The 18,457-nt window shown below is 42.2% G+C and overlaps 3 protein-coding genes across 3 annotated transcripts; all 3 read right to left on the reverse strand.

Annotated features, from left to right (window-relative positions):
- Nucleotides 1-376: 376 nt before the first annotated feature.
- hoxa9a (homeobox A9a) lies at nt 377-3,771 on the reverse strand. Its single transcript, XM_004547852.6, has 2 exons — nt 1,926-3,771; nt 377-1,496 (listed from the first exon to the last, which is right to left on the reverse strand). Exons 1-2 carry the CDS (start codon nt 2,476-2,478, stop codon nt 1,255-1,257), a joined length of 795 nt encoding a protein of 264 aa, XP_004547909.1. The 5' UTR covers nt 2,479-3,771; the 3' UTR covers nt 377-1,254.
- Nucleotides 3,772-6,495: 2,724 nt separating this feature from the next.
- On the reverse strand, nt 6,496-12,674 carry LOC101468068 (homeobox protein Hox-A10). Its single transcript, XM_004547848.5, has 3 exons — nt 12,455-12,674; nt 8,295-9,289; nt 6,496-7,141 (listed from the first exon to the last, which is right to left on the reverse strand). Exons 2-3 carry the CDS (start codon nt 9,154-9,156, stop codon nt 6,867-6,869), a joined length of 1,137 nt encoding a protein of 378 aa, XP_004547905.1. The 5' UTR covers nt 9,157-9,289; nt 12,455-12,674; the 3' UTR covers nt 6,496-6,866.
- Nucleotides 12,675-13,707: 1,033 nt separating this feature from the next.
- hoxa11a (homeobox A11a) lies at nt 13,708-16,905 on the reverse strand. The gene is made up of 2 exons (XM_004547846.4): nt 16,018-16,905; nt 13,708-15,096 (listed from the first exon to the last, which is right to left on the reverse strand). The coding sequence occupies exons 1-2, from the start codon at nt 16,679-16,681 to the stop codon at nt 14,864-14,866; spliced, it is 897 nt and encodes a 298-aa protein (XP_004547903.3). The 5' UTR covers nt 16,682-16,905; the 3' UTR covers nt 13,708-14,863.
- Between the last annotated feature and the right edge of the window lie 1,552 nt (nt 16,906-18,457).

Consider the following 18,457-nt stretch of genomic DNA (forward strand, 5'->3'; position numbering starts at 1 on the left):
TCCCCAACACACACACACACACACACACACACAGTGTTCTAGGTGTGTTAGGTTTCACTGGTGTGTGTGTGGGTGGGGGGGGGGGATTGTTTTTTGTTTTTTTTGCTTTTTACAAATTAAAAATATTTAAGCAAACAAAAAGCTCATTTTCACTAAGTATGCAATCATCCAAATATAACTGATTATCATTACTCTATTTTTTGTTTCTGTATTTTCACGTGTCATAACTTTTGGCAGCGCAAACCAGCGCCAGCTCAGGCTTTTTTGTTTGTTTGTTTTTGCGTACCAAGAATTCAGAATTTCAAATATTATGAAAGCATGAAATGCAGACTGGTGTGGGGGTGCAGTGAGATATGAATGTAAGATACTTGTAGTCGCAGATATAATTTGTTTTATTCAATAAATAAAGTACAAATTACATTTGTGAACCAAAAGTCAGACGGTCAGCACGACCGCGAGGTATTAAAAATGAGTAGCTAGCCTACAGTGTTTTCTTCCATTTGCACTCACTAACAAATATTACGCTCTTTGAAAATGACTCCCTGAAATTCAGTCACACGAATCCAGTAATGCAAACAAATCTATTACAATCCACCACTGCAAAACAAAGGTCAATGTAGGTATGTAGGTAGTTGAAAGACATAGGTAGTCAATCATGTTATGTAATACAACTTCTAGCCTATCATATATATACTGAAATTTCGTAAGAGTTCTCAGGAGGTTCCTTGTATTTATGCGCCTATTTTACTCTGTTTTTCCCTACAGTTTCTAACGTTAGATTCAAATTCAGTCAAAGGCTTATCCTAATAGTAAGAGAGAAACAACAATAAAATACTTTTTTTTTTTACAAACTATACGCTCAGTTGGCTCTGAGACAGACAACAAATATAGCTACAATCCGGAACACAGAGAGCTAGAAACAGTCGTACACAAACAAGCACAGGGGCAAGGCCAACTAATACACTTTAACGAGGTATTAATTCAAAGCAGCACGAGAAAAGAACAAGTTAAAAAAAAACGAGGGTGCACTGTTAAAACTGTGCAATATAATGGTAGTTGCAAAAAACTAAAGCCCAACATGCTGTTTTTTTTTGTTTGTTTGTTTGTTTGTTTGTTTTTTACAAGACAAATAACCCTATAGCTGTTATTAAGAACAATATGACAATGTTGTTTAAAAACAGGGTCCAGCAGAGTTAAGAGCTCTTACACATCAAGCTCGCTATCAGTCTAATGCTGCTTTTGTCTAAGGTTCAGTCACTCGTCTTTCGGTGCGCCGTCTTTATTGAACTTCTTCATCTTCATCCTGCGGTTCTGAAACCAAATTTTAACCTGTCTTTCGGTGAGGTTTAGCAGCCTCGCCACCTCGTACCTACGGTCTCTGGTCAGGTAGGTGTTAAAGAGGAACTCTTTCTCCAGCTCCAGGATCTGGTGCTTGGTGTACGGACAGCGCTTTTTTCTTGTGGCACTCGCGTGGAGCCAGTTGGACACTGGGTTATCTGAAAAGAGTGGGGTGCGACACTGGTGTGAGGTCCTGAACTTCTGACTAACCATATATATATATATATATATATATATATATATATATATATATATATATATATATATATATATATATATATATATATAAAAATACAAATAAAGTAAAAGCGTAAAAGCGGATGTGCGCCTCTAAATTCTGCTATATCCACAGCTCTACAGCTCCCCGTCCATGTTTTGTCCCTTCTGCCTCCCTCGCTGCTCACGCTCACTTTAAAGGCTGCAAGAGGTTATCTAACACAGCAATGTGAGCTGGGCTATTAACAGCCCCCCATAAGGAAATGGCACGTTCAGAATGGCATCTGTTAGGACGCGCACCCCCATAAGGCACCCCAATCCTCACAGCTTCATGTTGTGCAAATGACATAAAAGACTCTGCTTTGACTTACTTGGATCCAGGCCCGGTTTCTCTTCCCCCTCTCCGCTCAAATCCCCTGCCTGGACGGAGAGTTCGTCCTTTTCCACCGGTGATGCTGACGCCACGGTGCCATTGGCGTATTCAGAGAGCAGCAGAGCCGTGTGGGATCCGGGCAGCCCTCCTTCAGCCCGCGCCCCCAGTCCCTCCGGTTTGATCCCGTAGTGATGGGTCGTCGGTAATCCGGTCAACGGCAGGGAACCGGACATGGGCTCCAGAAGCCAGGATTGATACCGGCCATCTGTATCTCCACCTACTGGGCCTTGGGGATGCCCGTAGTGGGGATGATACACAGAGGAGACGGTGGCTGGAAACTGAGCCGGGACGTGGCTCCAAGACGGCCCGAATACCTGGGGCTTGGATGGGAAGGTGCAAGTCCCGACCTCGCTGTGGTCGCTGATGGAGGCATGCTGCCTGGCGTGCTGGAGCCCAGGACCGGAGGTGTACCTCGGCACAGAGAGCTCCTCGCTCTCGGGGAGAATGAGGGAATCGACGTAGTAACTAGTGAGCGTTCCAGATGTCGACATGGCAGAAAAATTACACTTTCACATGTACACAGTCATACAGCGGATGCATGCAAAAGCGAGACGCGCACACACACCACACACACACACACATACACACGCAGTAAACCCAGCCTCACAAAATAACAATGTGGAGAAATCAAGTAGCAACTTCGCTCCACGGAGAACTACAGTGGGAAAGTAATGGGGAGACAGGCTGCCATGCCATTGGGTAGCAGACACACGTGATCATAAGGCTGAACAATAAAGGATAAATCAATCCCTACGGTCATTAAATACTCACCCTCTCTCCTATAACAACTTCGACTTTTTAAGAATTATCAAGATTTGAGCAGGAACCACTATGCGAGATGAAAAATATGAATGAATAAAATAAATGACACCGGGCTCCTTCTTATTGGCACTTGCTGCCGTTCCAATCCCCTCTCGGTTATCCAAAACGATACAAAATGTATTTGGAAGCCTTCTTTTACGAGACATTTTATAGGACACGTAAGCACCCTACGATCGCTGCTCACCAAAACGCATTTTAAACAGCACCACATCACAGAAACTTTGCAGCTCAATGATCTGAATAAGACTATCTAGTGAATTATGAATCGTTTTTTATAACACTTTATAACAGTTTTTCTCCCCTCACAGGCCATACGCTTTCCTCTGCAGGTTTTTCTTTGCTACAGCTTAAAGCATTAAATACATATCATAGGCGCAAAAAGCTAGCCAATAATGAAACATACTTAAGTCTATTATGAGGCTGAGTAGTTTTCAGTTAAGTTCCTATGTGAGTTAAACCTTAAGCGCAGGCTACATGGAGAATTCTCGTATAGGGTTATTTTTCTACCACAATCAAGCTTCCTGCCTACGTCAGGTCACTGTACACGCTGGAACTAAGTCTCTGGCGCCTAATTAACCTCATTACAATACACGAAGTTTCCATGAAATGAACGCTTCTGCAGGAGTTTGAGTATTTTTTCTCAACAAAGCTATAGTGTTAAATTAACTATGTAAAACTACATCAATAAACGTGTCGTTATTTCTGGAGAATTGAAAGAATGTTTTGTTTTTCAATTTTTTTTTTTGTAAATTACATTTTTTTAAAAGAATAATAACAGGGTTTCTTATTTGAGCATTTTTAGTGGATTTATCAGTTACGCTGTAATAGAATTTAATAATATATTAATTTAATAATATATAAATAATATATATATTTGTTTCTTGACAAATATAAACATATCGTGCCGTGAAGCAGTGTGTGTGTGTGTGTGTGTGTGTGTGTGTGTGTGTGTGTGTGTGTGTGTGTGTGTGTGTGTGTGTGTGTGTGTGTGTGTGTGTGTGTGTGTGTTTGGTTTTTAAGAAGAACAGCGAAAATAAAAATAAATTAAATGCATATTTTTTTGCTAATTTGAAATAATCCGCTGGATTCAAACACGCTGGCCAAAACTTTAGAAATTATAGAAGTGGTTAACTAATAAATAATATATGTAATTATTATTTTAAAAAATACCAGAGCCTCATTCTAACCCGTTTATTATTTACACCGCCGTTATCACTTAGTATACGCCTGTATCATCACTACCATCAACAAATTATCTGTAATACCAGCTAGGTGCCAGGGCGTCGGTGTAACGTTACTCTTATATGCAGCTAAGAATAAATGCAATGTGGTGTTTGTGGTTTCCCCCTTTTAAAAAGAAATGGCGCGGGGAATGTCCTGCACCAGGATACATTTAATATGCTGTATTTTCAGGTTTTTTCCCATATAGAGCTTAACACAGAATTTATTTGTGTTTTTAAAAACATGGTGCTGTAAGCCTAAGCTTGTCGTGTCCAGTAAATCCTAAATCTGCGAATTTAACTACTGCAGGTTTCAAAGTAGCAACCTTGAGTTTTCACATACTGCATGCCCGTTTTTTTTTTATTACCCGCAAATAAAGTGAGAGCTTGGCCAACTCCCCCACAAGGCCACAGACAATTCAACACGTAGAAATTATCTGCTCTCTGCTGATGCATCTAAAAGAGGAACACAAAAGAATGCACAAGGTGTCCATAATTTGCTTTCTAGATGCGGGCTATCACTTCGCTGGTACTTGCACAATATTTGGCTAGACATCAAACAAGCCGAAGGGGGAAAGGAGCGGCTGTGCGCCTATTTGTGCACTAAAAGTTCGAATAGACAAACACCTTCAGAGCAGGAAAAGACGGCACTATGCCAATGGCTCTAAGGCTGTAAACCTAAATCAGGGTGTTTTTTCACTCAGTTTACCGCAGGGGCTATTCACTTCTTTTGCCTCTGCAGATAACAGCCTGTCTGGCGGATCTAAATATCACCATAAAGCCCTTCCCCTCCTTTTGTCTGAGCCACTATTGCGCAGTGGAAGCATCCGGTCTCATTGCCCACGGAGGTCGCTGTTGCCCCATTCACCTTCCCCTTCCCCTCCACTGCAGTGGTCGTAACCGAGGCCTTGTCTGGCGTGTCTGCGTCACTACTACTCACGAAAAACACTCACGGCTTTACCCTTAATCCCAAGTCCACAATGTATAATGCAACTCAGCTTTGATCACGTTGATATTCAGCACACGTGCCCATTCAGACGTATTCTAGCAAGAGAAAGAAAGAAGAAGGAAAGCAAAGCAAGTGGAGGACTCCAAAGAAAGCACTACGGAAGACAGGTTGAGCTTGTACACAACAGCCAGCCACCCTTCCCTGATTTCCACATAGGAAGGTTTGTAACGTGTCACCAACACACCGCTCCCCACTTTTAAAAAAAGAAAATCTCACCCTCTTTATCACCCAGATTTGCTTCACTTTCGGTTTCGATGTATGTAACTGGGGCAATTAAGACAGTTTCATGTTGCAGAGTTAGAAATGGACCCCAACAACATGAAACTACCTAAACCACTCGACAGTCGATCCGGGCCTCGAGAGAAAGCACAGCCAGCCAGTTCATAATGCACCGTGGTCGTCGTTTCGGTCATCATGTGTTCAAAAAAATGTACTGAGAAAGCCACAACAGTGTTTGATGGGCTGTATGCACTCCAGTGAACCCGCTGCAACAAGGCGCAAAATGGACAAATTTACAGCAATGAATGAACTTACCGCGATCCTCGCGTTAATCCCAGTTATTCCCAGACTTGAGCAGAAATCGTGTTTTATCCACAGTGTGTTTGCATAGTTCAGTTTTCTAGCTGTGAGCCGGGCCTCCTCTCCGTCCGAAAGACTCTCTCACGACTGAAGCAGCTCTTAGAGGAGAGGGAGAAAGCTCATATACCAGCCAGTCATAAAACTCTACAATAGCCGGCTGGGTATGCAGCTAGACGGCTTATAGCCTAATATCTTAATTATTTCCGATGGCCAGTGCAGTAGTGCTTAGAAACAGTTTGTTGCTCAGCTGCTACAAACACACACACACACTCAAAAAAAAATTAATAAAGAAGGAATATCAAGTGTAGGAGCCTCTGTTATTTTTGAACTTTACATTTTAAAGGCTTATTTCCCCCTCCAGCCTCTCTCTGTCCCTGTCTCCTTCTATAGAAAAACATACATGAACACAGAAAAAATTCAAACGGCTTCGGTTCAGTGCGAGCTGATAATTTATTAAGCATTACACAAAAAACACATTGTCATATGTACACAGAAATATACAAAAAGGAACATTCCTCCTTCACTTTGCAAACTGTTTTCGTGTAAACGCCCTCAACGCGAACGGAGTTCCAATTTATACATTCAGCTCATACATAGTTTAGACTTATAGTACTACATTTAATGGTCACAGGGTGAAGGATTTTTTTTGTCATTTCTCCCTGGTTATATAAGGGCATTATATTCCAGATTGGTTTAAATTTGCTTCGAAAAAATAAAAATATATAAAATAAAAACTTCTTATCATGCAGTTTGAAAATTAAATATTTTTTCAAAATTATTTCTAAAAATTTAGATGAAAAAGATGATTTGCCCCGTCACTTTCCAGGGCGCAGGTCCATGTGTGTGTGCATGTATGCGTGCGTGTGTGTGTGTGTGGGGGGGGGGGGGGGGGGGGGGGGGGGGTGTTCACTGCACTGATTTAACTGCACTGAGGACACTACCCAAACATACGACGGAGGTGTTGGATCAACAATATAAAAAGAAAATATAAAAAGAAAAACACAATCAGGGGTAAAAACAGAGTCAAAAACATTCAGATGATCCTTTTTTCCTTTTTCTCAGTAGCTCACAGAGGACGTTTCATTGACATTAAGCGTGTTTGGAAATTAAAGGACGCTGCACCCCACGGTAAAACGAGTCTTTGTGTGGACAAGGAGGTGTGGGGTGGCGAATGTAATTTATTTCACCTATATATCTTGTTTTTACATTTTATTTTACTTCTCCTGTGTCATCGTGATTCTCTCGTTCATCACGAAAATCCATAGTTGGAGGTGAGTTCCCGGATCCTGTTTTCCCTCGTCATTTTCTTCAGCTTCATCCTGCGGTTCTGGAACCAGATTTTGACCTGTCTGTCCGTCAGGTGGACGCTTTTACTGATCTCTAGGCGGCGCTCTCGGGTCAGGTACATGTTGAAGAGGAATTCCTTCTCCAGCTCTAGTGTCTGGTGCTTGGTGTATGGACAACGTTTCTTACGGCCGCTTTTTGCTGTCAGCCAGTTGGCCGTGCTTTCACTTTTTGTGTCTCCTAAAGAAAATGGTAAATAAACGGGTTTACGCACTGTAAACATGAGAAACTCCACTGTGTGTAAGAGAGAAAGGCAGACAAAGAGCATAGTTTTTTTTAATCTATATGTTTGCATTGCGCTCATATTAAAACAACAGGCAACACTTTACCTTAAATTCCCTATATTTGGTAAGCAGTGCATTTAATAAATGTTTTATGACGTGTTAAAATGTGGATGTAAGAGTTTACTGATGAACTGCATTTGAAAACTTGACATTATCTAAATAGATAATGAGTGACCTTATAATAAAACACGTGGAGAGTAAAACAGACTTAACATTAGCTGCATATTAACAGAGTATAAGAGTGTTATAAACCAAGTCATAAATGTTTCTGATTATAAGTACGAAATGAAAGGATTACTCTGTGTGTGTGTGTGTGTGTGTGTGTGTGTGTGTGTGTGTGTGTGTGTGTGTGTGTGTGTGTGTGTGTGTGTGTGTGTGTGTGTGTGTTTGATGCGGAAAGTATAGTTTCTTTGTTAGATTCATCAGACTTGCAGTTGACGTTATAGCAACATATGCAAAATTTTCCGCCAATCGTAAACAGGGACACAAACATTATGCTGCTATCATAGATGGATGCAAATTACAGAAACGTTATAGCACTGGAAAAACATAAAAGCCTAAATAATAAATTTAGGCCCTTTTTTATGCAGCAGCCAACAACAAAAAAACAACACTGGATAAAGCTGCAGGTATTTAACGTGCATCGTATAATAAGTACTTCATTTCATATTACTCTGTAGGTTTGTATTATTAAATTTGTTGTGCTTGTTTAACGACAATAAAGAGTTTCATGTCACTCTGTAGGTTTGTATAATCAGGCAAAATTAAATTTGCCTTCATAATCACTGCTTCTCTCTTTTAATTTTACGCAGTACAATTTCTGTCTATTCATGAAAAAATGCACGCTTATTTAAGGTCGTTCCTCCCGCAGAATCTTGTCTTTATAGCATAAGAAACAACGAGATATGCAAAAGCAGTGTTTACAGACCTGTGTCTTCACTTTCACCTCACCCTGACCAGTAAAATAAAACTTGACAGGTGTCATTAAAAAGCCCCACTCTAACTGAACGCTAACAAAACAAAAGTGCGCAGACGAACCGTGACATTACCTTTATTAGACTGTACTGCTCTCTCTTTGTCGTTCTCCTCTGTTTCTTCAGCTGACGAGGCGTCTCCATCCGAGGAGTCGCGTGCCTCCTCGGTCCCAGTCGCAGCGTGAGGCTGCAGGTCTGCGTTTCCCGAGGACACGGGCCCCTCGGTGTTCCTCCCCTCCTGTGCCGTGGCTGGAGCAGAAGTCGAGGTTGGAGGTGTGTGGAAGCGAGCTGGAGCAGTGGGGTGTAGGCCAAAATGGGAATGGGAAGGGTTCGACTGGGGGCCGCTGGAGTTGTAAAGTTTATGAGAATGTGCGTGCGTCTGAGACAAGCGGAAGTAGCCCGGCACAGGCACTGAGCCCCCGCCGCCGCCATCGGTAACTGTACAAGAACTCGACCCTTGGCCGGCTCCAGTTAACCTTGAATATGTGAGATCTTCTGCGGTGGAGGCTTTAGGACACTTCGCCTGCTCGTACAGGCAGTAGGTGCTCTCTTCCTTTATATTTTGCGGGAACGAGCAGGGCGCGACCTGAGGACCTACCGGGTGATCTTGGTCCATCCGACATGACCTCTGTGCGTCCATCCACATTTCCATGGTGGACATGTAAGCGCCCGAGGCGGAAACCACGTTTTGTGGACCCACCTCGCTCCGCTTACCCATACCTGGGAAGTATCCATAGTTGTGTAGTCCGTAAGGCACTTCTGTGGCAGTGCTGTGAGGCACGCACAGTGCGCTCCCGGTGTAGTGACCTCCGCCGCTCTCATTGCGGCCACTGATCAGAGAATCCACTAGAAACGCATTTCCTGACGGGCTGTCCGAACATGACATTATTGTGGTGTATTTTGGCGAAGAGAGAAGGTAGCCCTTTCTGGCTGACATTTCTTGTGCAAAACATGCTGGATATGATTAGAGGCACCCCCTCTCCGCCGAGCAGACTGTGAAACCAATGGAAAAGCTGGAAGATGGGCAGTCCCTCCCACTCTGGGGCTACGTAACGATATCCATCTTGGAGCTGAGGCAGAGAAAGAAGACAGCACAGTAATCAGTGCCTCACCTCTCCTTATGCGCTACCTTGAAGTGACGAGGTGCGACACGATTCAGAAGTTTTAAAACATCTGTCTTTGAATTGTGTAATTCGTGCATGTGTTCTTTAGAAAAGCTTTGGAAGCATTATTTCCATTGCACAAGTACACAAAGGCCTGAAGCACTGACTTCCACTTTCCAACAAATGCAATGCAAATCAAATGTTAGCACAACGCTTAGCTATACAGGACAGTAGGACGTACTATATGTATAACCTGCCAAGCCCCTGAACGATAAAAGTGATGTAAGTGGGAAAATATAAGCAAATAATACAATTTATTATACAATTTCGCTTTAAGCCGGTGTGGCTTTAAGGTGTCAGATCAATTTAAAACGTGTGAGCCTTCTGAAACCCATCAACAAAGACACAAGACAAAGCTTAACGGTAATAAAGTCTTTTTGACTGTAGGGAGAATGCGCCTTTGGCAAAATGTCTTGTTTTATGTTGTCCATCCTGCAGCCCAAAGCAAGTCTGAGTTCCTCTGCAATAAAAACAGAAGTGTTTGGAATATTGTTGCCTACAGATATAGTGATTGCTATCAAACATGCGGAAGATAATGCCTCTGAAAAGTTCATATTTTCATTTTAGTCCGGATCGTTTAGTTGTACTGTTCTAAGTCACTTTGTACATGTTTGTAGCAAAATCACTTTTCACTTGAGAGTTTGGGCAAATATTAAATTCTTGGAAAATTCGCGAAGATTAACAAAGCAGTGCTGCGTGACAAAGAAAACACATTGTCGATGGGTCTGAACGCAACTGAAGAATGCACAAATACATAGAAAAATAATTAAAATAATTAAATCATTTAAAAACCAAATTTCTAAAATTCCCTGTCATTCTACTTTCCATCCAACAAAGCCTCTGAAGGCACTTTCTTAATTTTATATAAATCCTGTGTCCATATAATTTTAAATTTTACACTAAGAACATGAACACATGTTTTTTCAATCTATCAATTTCAAATTAGACAACGCAATAACTATGCTCTTTGTCTGGTTTTTTTTTCCAAAAACGCAAAATATAGAATGTATTTAATTGTATCCAAGCAATCATTACGGGCAACATGTAAAAAGGTCAAGCCTGCGTGTGCTTTTGCTCAAACGCTACAAATGATATCACCATGCAGCACTACGCTGTTTGGATTCCTTTCTTACAAACATTCAAAAAAAAAACCTCAAAGCGGACTTCAATACGCAAATTTACATTCGTTAATCTGCCAAAATATTGATCACGTTGTTGTGAGGGAAAAGTCCCTTTGCGCCACAGTAAAGCCGACATAAAGCTTCCACATTCACAAGCCATCCAGTTTGTCCAATTTGGGGCAATAAGGTCCACAATAAAACTCTCCTTCCATCTTGTCGTGTCCTTGGCCATGTGCACTCCATTGCTCTGTCTCCAGGTTGAAGTTAATCTTGGCCAGCTTTGCCATTACCAGGCCCAGGTGGCCCTTACACCCCCCCCCCCCCCCCCCCCCCAGTTTGTTTTGCAAAAAAATAAAAAAAAACAGAGAGAAAGAAAGAAAGAAAGAAAGAAAAAAAAAGAGGAAATTCGGGAGTTATTCATAAATTGAGCCCATTTAGGTTTTCTGTCATTTATATGTACACTGACTTGGAGTTTTACCGAGTCACGGCGGACGTTTGTCAATCGCTGCTGCTCAGTGCGAGCATACTTCAAATTACTTAAATGACTGAAGCTGGATGCGGGTTATTTATGCGCATGAGAATATAATGCAATGGCCAATTTGAGAAGAAAATGATCTATTATGGAATTGTATTTTTTTAAAAGGCGTTTTGAGATTTCAGAATAAAGGCCGTGAGCGGCCGGAGCGTTTGTGTCCGTTTGTAAAATTTCCCCCAAAACATAAAATGAACCACAACACTGTTAGCCCAGTGACACAGATAAACGAACAACAATAGGTTTAAAATCATGTGCGCTTGTCCCCACAGTGGCCTGTTGCACGTGGGACACATGAGCCAACAGGGAAACCAAATACCTCAATTAATTATGTGTGCCTGGTATTAAAGTGTTTTGGCCCGCACACTTCATGATGTTGTAGTGGCATGGGGGCCTATCGATACCGTTGTGTTGCAGTTATTAATTGTAGCTATTAAATCTTCATTTTCACAGCTGCCCGGCTATTATATCCTGAACACAGTTTAGTCTGACCACTGGCTTTGATCAGGCCCATATAATCGTGGCCGAAGAGGCCGTTTGAATCGTATCATGTTCGTCCCGAGTGCAGTTATGAACAATAACGCGGCGTTTTATTACGTCCAAGCGGAAGCATTTATTTTTCACGAGAGACAAAGGAGAGAGAGAGAGAGAGAGAAAAGAGACTGGGTCCACACGCATTAGGGTTTAGAATAGCCACTCGCCACTTGGACTGATACAGAATAGCCTCAAACCTCAGCCCTATAGTGTCTGTTACAGGAAGGAAAAGGAGACGCGATTGCTGCCCTATCGCAATCAAATCGACCTTTTTAATCACAGCTTTGGCACGTAGACAGGGAATTGTGTGTTTTGGAACGACGTCAAATGATTTTAATGGATTCCTTTAAGAGGAAGAGCACGGAGAAGAATGATCACAGAGGCGACTACTGTGATTTAAGATGAGCTGCATTAGTATGTGAAAAATAAAACCGTTTGTTTTCCTTCCAGCACCCACTGCCTAGTTTGTGTCATTAACGTACGAGCTGTGTCCACCTTTGTCTAATAATTAAGGCAGAGTTTCCCGAAATACAAAACATTTGTGGTTAGACTTGGGAGGGGTTGCAGATCTCTCCAGGTACAAGGCGGCTATGCTACACTCCAACCATTAAAAAGCTCTAGCCCAGCAAAATGAATAGCACATGCAGCATGAAGCCTTGGCACAGATGTGCTGCCTTATTAGGGCCCCCAGGAAGACTTTCTCTAGCGCGTAAGCCTTTGGGCACCAGAGGAAAAATGTGGAAACTAAACTAAAAAAAAAAAGAGGCTCTTATCTCGGACTAACAGGGCTTGCATGCAAGGCAAGAATTCAAGCAATGAACAATTGGGTTTTTTTTAGTGCAGAGCAAAACTATTCAAGGTCCAGGCTTCCCGGGCGACTTTTACCTGTTTGCTTTTAAGGTGAGTTTGGAGATCAAAAGATCCAGGGCCGTGACATTGGTCCCAATAGCGCCGCCCGGTGGTAGGAGAGTCCAATCCCAAGTGCAGCCTTTTCCTCAGGAATGATTTGAAGTGGATAAACCACGCTACAGGGAAAAGCCTCTCAAATGAAGCCGGTGCAGCGAGCGAGCAGAAGCTTTTCCTATCCGTCCTCTGCCTGTCGTTGCTGTCGCCTCCTTGGTAACACAGTTAATAACCTTGGGTCTCAGACGGTTTATTGCACTGCACTCCAATTGTACAAATGCTCCAGACTCTCAGACAGCTTTTATGGCCGCGTTGCTGCGGCAACGGGGAGGATGTCCCGTAATTAGGGACGGAATTCCAGCGCGCAGTAAAGGATGCGCAAGGCAAGGCCGGACTATGGCAGCGAGAGGCAACCATAAACTTCAGCCTCTCTCCCTGAGTTTATGGCCCTTTTGACTGTCATATATGAACGCCAATGCGCTGCGGCTAGCTCCCATAAACACAGCGATAACAACAGCAAATATGGCGACCCTCGCCAAAGGAGACTCCAGTTGGAGAGGGTTCCCAAAGCCAATCAGCAAAATGACAGTTTGCGCACACGGACAGACACAAGCAGAGAGAAAAGATTCGAGAATAAAGTACACATGGTGCAATATGCTGGCAACAATAAATATGACTGTGACAGATAAAAGGTGACCTATAAGCTATCTGCAAAGATTCAGTAACAATGATTTCCTTTAGATGGAATGCAAGAATTGCAAAATATGTTATATAACTCAAAATACAGCAAGGGAGACTGAAAAATGTTTGGAGAGCACAGCAGCACAAACATAATTTAAGTATCGATTCAGGTTTATTATTGTTTTTATATTTGTATATTTGTATAACCTATCTAAGCACACAGCTGGCAAAGACTCTGAATTGTTGGGTATTTATTTAATGATTTATTGATTTTGCTTCATTCACACAGGAGGAGTTTAATCTGCAGTAGTGTGGTAGAGAGTGCGACTGTTTGGTTAATATTTCGTATTTCAGCCTTTAAATTCACTGAAAGTCATTGTTTCCGTTGTTTTGTTTCATACCTGTAGGTAGCTCACTGTGATTGCGCTGTAAGTGTGAGATATATACACACACACATATATATATATATATATATATATATATATATATATATATACACACACACATTGAAAAAGCAAAGTCACTGACAAAATACAAGTCAAGTTGATTTTCGGTAATATTCCACTTTTTATTATTTGGAAATATAATGATATAATGATGATACACAATATTTCGGGCAGACCAAGCAGTTAAATTCAGTGTGATCATCCTGGCCAGCCTCGCCCTGACGGTAAAAATTAAGATTAAAAATTAATCTTTTTAATCTTCATCTTTCTTTTTCTCTTCTTTTTTTCTGTTTTATTTAAACGACAATTGTCAAGATTCAAGAATCGTGAACTGAAAATCTTGTTTAAAACGAAGGGGCCCACCGCGTAAGGTTACCTGTTGTGAACATCTCGGGGCGTGTACCTCAGTGCAAATCCACACGGACCCATAGACCTGGATTATTAATACTGGATTGATAAAATCAAAAGAGAAATCTTAGAATTGATTTGGAAATTGAAAGATACGCAAAATACAAAATTAGTCTGCTAATCCTTGGTTTGCAGGGCACAGAAAATACGACAAAAGCTCGTTTTGAGGTCAGCTCAGACTACAACATGGGATCCCAGTAGTCAGCGTGTATTAACCGATTTTAGCTTGGATAGCCGTGGCATCAAAGTAAGATGGTAAACGAGAGGCTACAAAATAAATAAGCACACAAAACAAGAAAAAACCCACATCATTGTCATCCGTCGGATTCATTATTTGGTCACACCAATATAGATTCGGTTGGCAAGATATTCACCATCAGCCTAAATCCACAAGTTTTCTGATTTGAAAAACAGGAGAAAAAAAATCAGATCTTTTGAATACAAAATACACTAGATCAGTCAATTCATTACGTCTTTTTTTCTTTTCTTTTTTTTCTCGCGCGAAAGGAAAATGAAGCGTCTTAGGTCACATTATGAACAAGGCCTTCGCAAACACAGTCTTGGCGAGGTCAAAAAATCTACATTTTCAAAAGTGAGACAATGAGGAGCGAAATCAAAGTCCGCGGACTGCCTCTGTTCGTACTCCCTCTTTGTTTGAGTATTGCAGATCACAAGATACTGTTGTCCTCGAACTTGAAATTAACCATCGAGCAGTGCTGCTGCTGCTGCTGCGGCCAATGTGGTACACAATGTACACGGGGAGAGACACAGCCAGGCGAGTCAGTCAGTCTGTAAACGTAACCAGTCCCACAAGCAGAGGACTAATGGAGCTGTGGCCGTCTTCTCCCCGACCCCCCTAAAGCAGAGGATTGGACGTATAATATTGTAATCTGTCTCTGTTTAGTTTCTTCTCCTTCATGCGACGGTTCTGAAACCAGATCTTTACTTGTCGGTCGGTCAGGTTGAGCATCCGAGACAGTTGCAGCCGCTTCTCCTTGTTTATGTACACACTGAAAAAGAATTCTCTTTCAAGTTCTCTGATTTGATATTTGGAATAAGGGCATCTTTTCTTCCGGGTCCTCTGTCCACCTGAAAGCCACAAAAATAGAAGAGGGAGAAGAAGAAATACAGGCGTCACAGAAAATCTAAACACTTCAAATTAGCCGTGACTATTTTACAGAAAGAGATTTATACGGGTGGGATGTCGCCCAGATTACGCATGAGAGGATTTCCTGAACATGAAGCATTAATAACATATTTCCCATTTCAACCTTTCAAGTGTCATATATACTGATATTATATTACACTGGAAAGATTACCAAGCCATTCGCTGCTGGCTCGCTAGACAATACACTTGGGCTTTGACCTTTACTAGCAAGTGAAAACAACAAGTTCACTTTAAAGTAGACGCCTCTGGTAGACGCAGGTAAATGAGACTCTGCTGCATTGAGTTTTACGTGAAAGCTTTTTTGGTTTGTTTGTTTTTTGTTTTTTACAGAGAAAATAAAGGGGAAATGTACAAGTAGGAACAGCAGCTCCATGCTAGCTTTAACATAAGACCTCGTGTGTGCTACCTTAAACCAAAGGCACCACCCTCAATTACATGCAAGGGGTCTTTTTAACGCTAAGAACCCGTGAAACAAGCACGGTCATAATAAGTGGATATAATCAACGCGGATCTGTATAGCAACTCATTGCTGGGCATTACTGGGTATATATATATATTGGTAATATATTATATATATTATATATATATTATATATATTGGTAAACATCGGGGAGTTTTACAGAAAAATATCCGCCTTGGTGTCTTTCACGGCCAATTTCAACTCCAAACACGTGATCCTGCAGTTTATAACAAAGTTTTGTTGGGGGGTGGGAAGGGGGTGGGGGGTCTGCAGGCCCTCTATAAACCTTATATGCTTATAAAACAGCATATAAAATTTTTAACAGCGGCGCGCAAGATTGCAAACTTTCTCTCATAACCGAGGCGCTGACTTTAATACGTACTGCTGCCGCCGGTTTTCTCCTCATTGTTGCCGGAAGACAACTCCGGGCTGCTCGTTTCATCCCGCTGCTCCTTCGACTCGCTGTCCGGGCACGATGGCGCTTCCTCCTGCACGGAGCCGGGAGGCTTGGTCGCCGTTTTGTCCCCTGAGTAGCCATTCGCGGAGGAGCTCTCCGACGCGTTCCCGTACGCCGTCTCGTAAAACTGGTCGAAAGCTTGCGGCAGCACTCCATTTCTGCCCACATTCCCATAGAAATTGGTAGCAGCGGAGCCAGCACTCGCGTGGTGGTGGTGGTGGTGGTGGTATGCGGCAGCGGCGGCTGCTGGGCTGCTTTTACCGAACATGTCCCCTACGACGGCGGATTGAGCTGACAGGCAGTCCCGGTGTACCATGTCCTCCGCGCTGGGGTAGCACTGAGGCAAGTTCCCCCGGTGCGGCCATTTACCGGATGCATCAATGGCTGCATAGTCCCTGAATGTCACTTCTCTGACGGGTTGAACCTGCGGGAGGTTAGAGGAGTAGGAGTATGTCATGGGGCGGGTGGACGGGGTCTGGGACAAAAACGATGGAAGACCGGAGAAATCAGCGCCCGCCGACACATAATACGTGCAGCTGGGCAGATACATGTTCGATCCGACGGGGACCCTTTCGTCAAAATCCATCATCGTATTCACCCACTTCTACAACTCTCTGCTGGGCTACGATTCCTCTATAACCGCCCTGAACATGGCTCTGAAGCGCCGTGCCTCTTGCCTCTTTGAAGCAGGTTCGCTAAGCAGAAATTGGGAGACGTAGGCTGACGTGGAGAGTCATCTCCATCCACTCCACGGAGGAGGAGGTCACGTGACCGACCACACGGCAGAAATTGACAGATTTTCAGGCCCCACTTGTGTGTGCGTGCAGTGTGTGCGCGCGTATAGTGTGTGAGCGCGCGCCACGTCGCGCGTGCGCTTGCAGGAAAGAGTGTGTGCGTGTAGGAGTGTAAGAGACATGACTGCTGTGTGTCCTAAAGCTTGACATTGGTGCTTTTATCGCCATGTTTGCTTAAAAATAAATTCCTTAACATGCAACCGTGTCAGGAGAATGATGAACCATAAATGGATGCTGCCTGTTGCAGTCAAAGTTTTATGCAGTCTATTTACACCTCAGATGCTGAAATCACTTTTCAGTCTTTCGGGGGGAAATGTGCATGAAGACTTGTTTAATAGCAAAATGAAAAAAAAAAAGAAGGATCATGAACACTACATTGTCCAAACTATCTAATATGAACTATATAACTCGAACAACACATTATCAGAGGAAGAAAACAGCTTATTTGTAAAGTCCGCTTTTAGAAATGTCTGAGTGGTCATCATTAGGTGGCTTTTACGGCACAGCATTTGGCTGAGTGGGCATTTGGTTATCAGGGTCATGTTCAAAGTAGCGGCTAATGTTTCAGCTGGCCACAGCCTTGTCTTAGAACCATTATAAGACCAAACTGGAATTTTGACAGGATAAATTCAAAACGTCTTTAAAATAGGTAGCTCGAGGAACAGTTTCTAACTTCAAGACATAAAACACACAGTGTGTGTACAAAACCTTGTGCCATTAATGGATTATCAAATAATAATATTAAGACGTTTACTTGAAATTATTGTGATAGTTAATACGTACCCTCAACATTAGAAGAAACTGACAGATATTCCGCAAGCAACAGCGATCAATTGTTGAGAAAAATACTCATCAGCTGAAAGGTACAGTCTGTTGCCTAAATATAGAATGCTTCAATGTCCATATTTAATTAGCTTGTTGCTGAATAACAACATTGTTCCATTTTTAACGGGTTTCGCCTCGCTCTTCTGCTTTGCTTCAAGTTAACAATTTTATGCATCTGCTGGCAGCTTTTAAAGTTGCAACAGTCAAGCTTGCTCCACTTTTACGCATGGCGATCTCGCAGCATTTTGGTCCAAATATGTATCCAAATGTTCACTGTTAAGCAAGAAGACGGCGTCCAGAAATTTACATGACATTTAGATATCATTATGTACTGACAAATAATAACTTCCACCAGTTCCGTGATATTTTTACTCAGATGAACAACGAAAAACATTTACGTAAATCTCACCACCGTGTAAAATCCTTTCTAAACACATATTAATGGATTCTTTTAAAATAACAGCGCTGTCAGTATTTTTACAATTATAGCTCGGAACATGTTAGCAACTAATGTACTCTATGAATATTTTTAAGTATTGGATGTAGATAATCCAAATGGTTAAGATTGTCATATGGTCATATGGAGTCTATTCCTCACAGAAACTAAAGTAAAACAAGATAAGAAATGTGTTGAATCCTGTGAAATAAATTTCTGCTATTTGAATTGGGGAAACACGCCACAGTGCACATTCCCCGGCTCCCTGCTCTGAGGCCACCGTGGAGCTTGTTTTGGAGAGGCTGCAACT

This window comes from Maylandia zebra, linkage group LG22 (genome assembly GCF_041146795.1).
Source record: "Maylandia zebra isolate NMK-2024a linkage group LG22, Mzebra_GT3a, whole genome shotgun sequence".
NCBI lineage: Eukaryota > Metazoa > Chordata > Actinopteri > Cichliformes > Cichlidae > Maylandia > Maylandia zebra.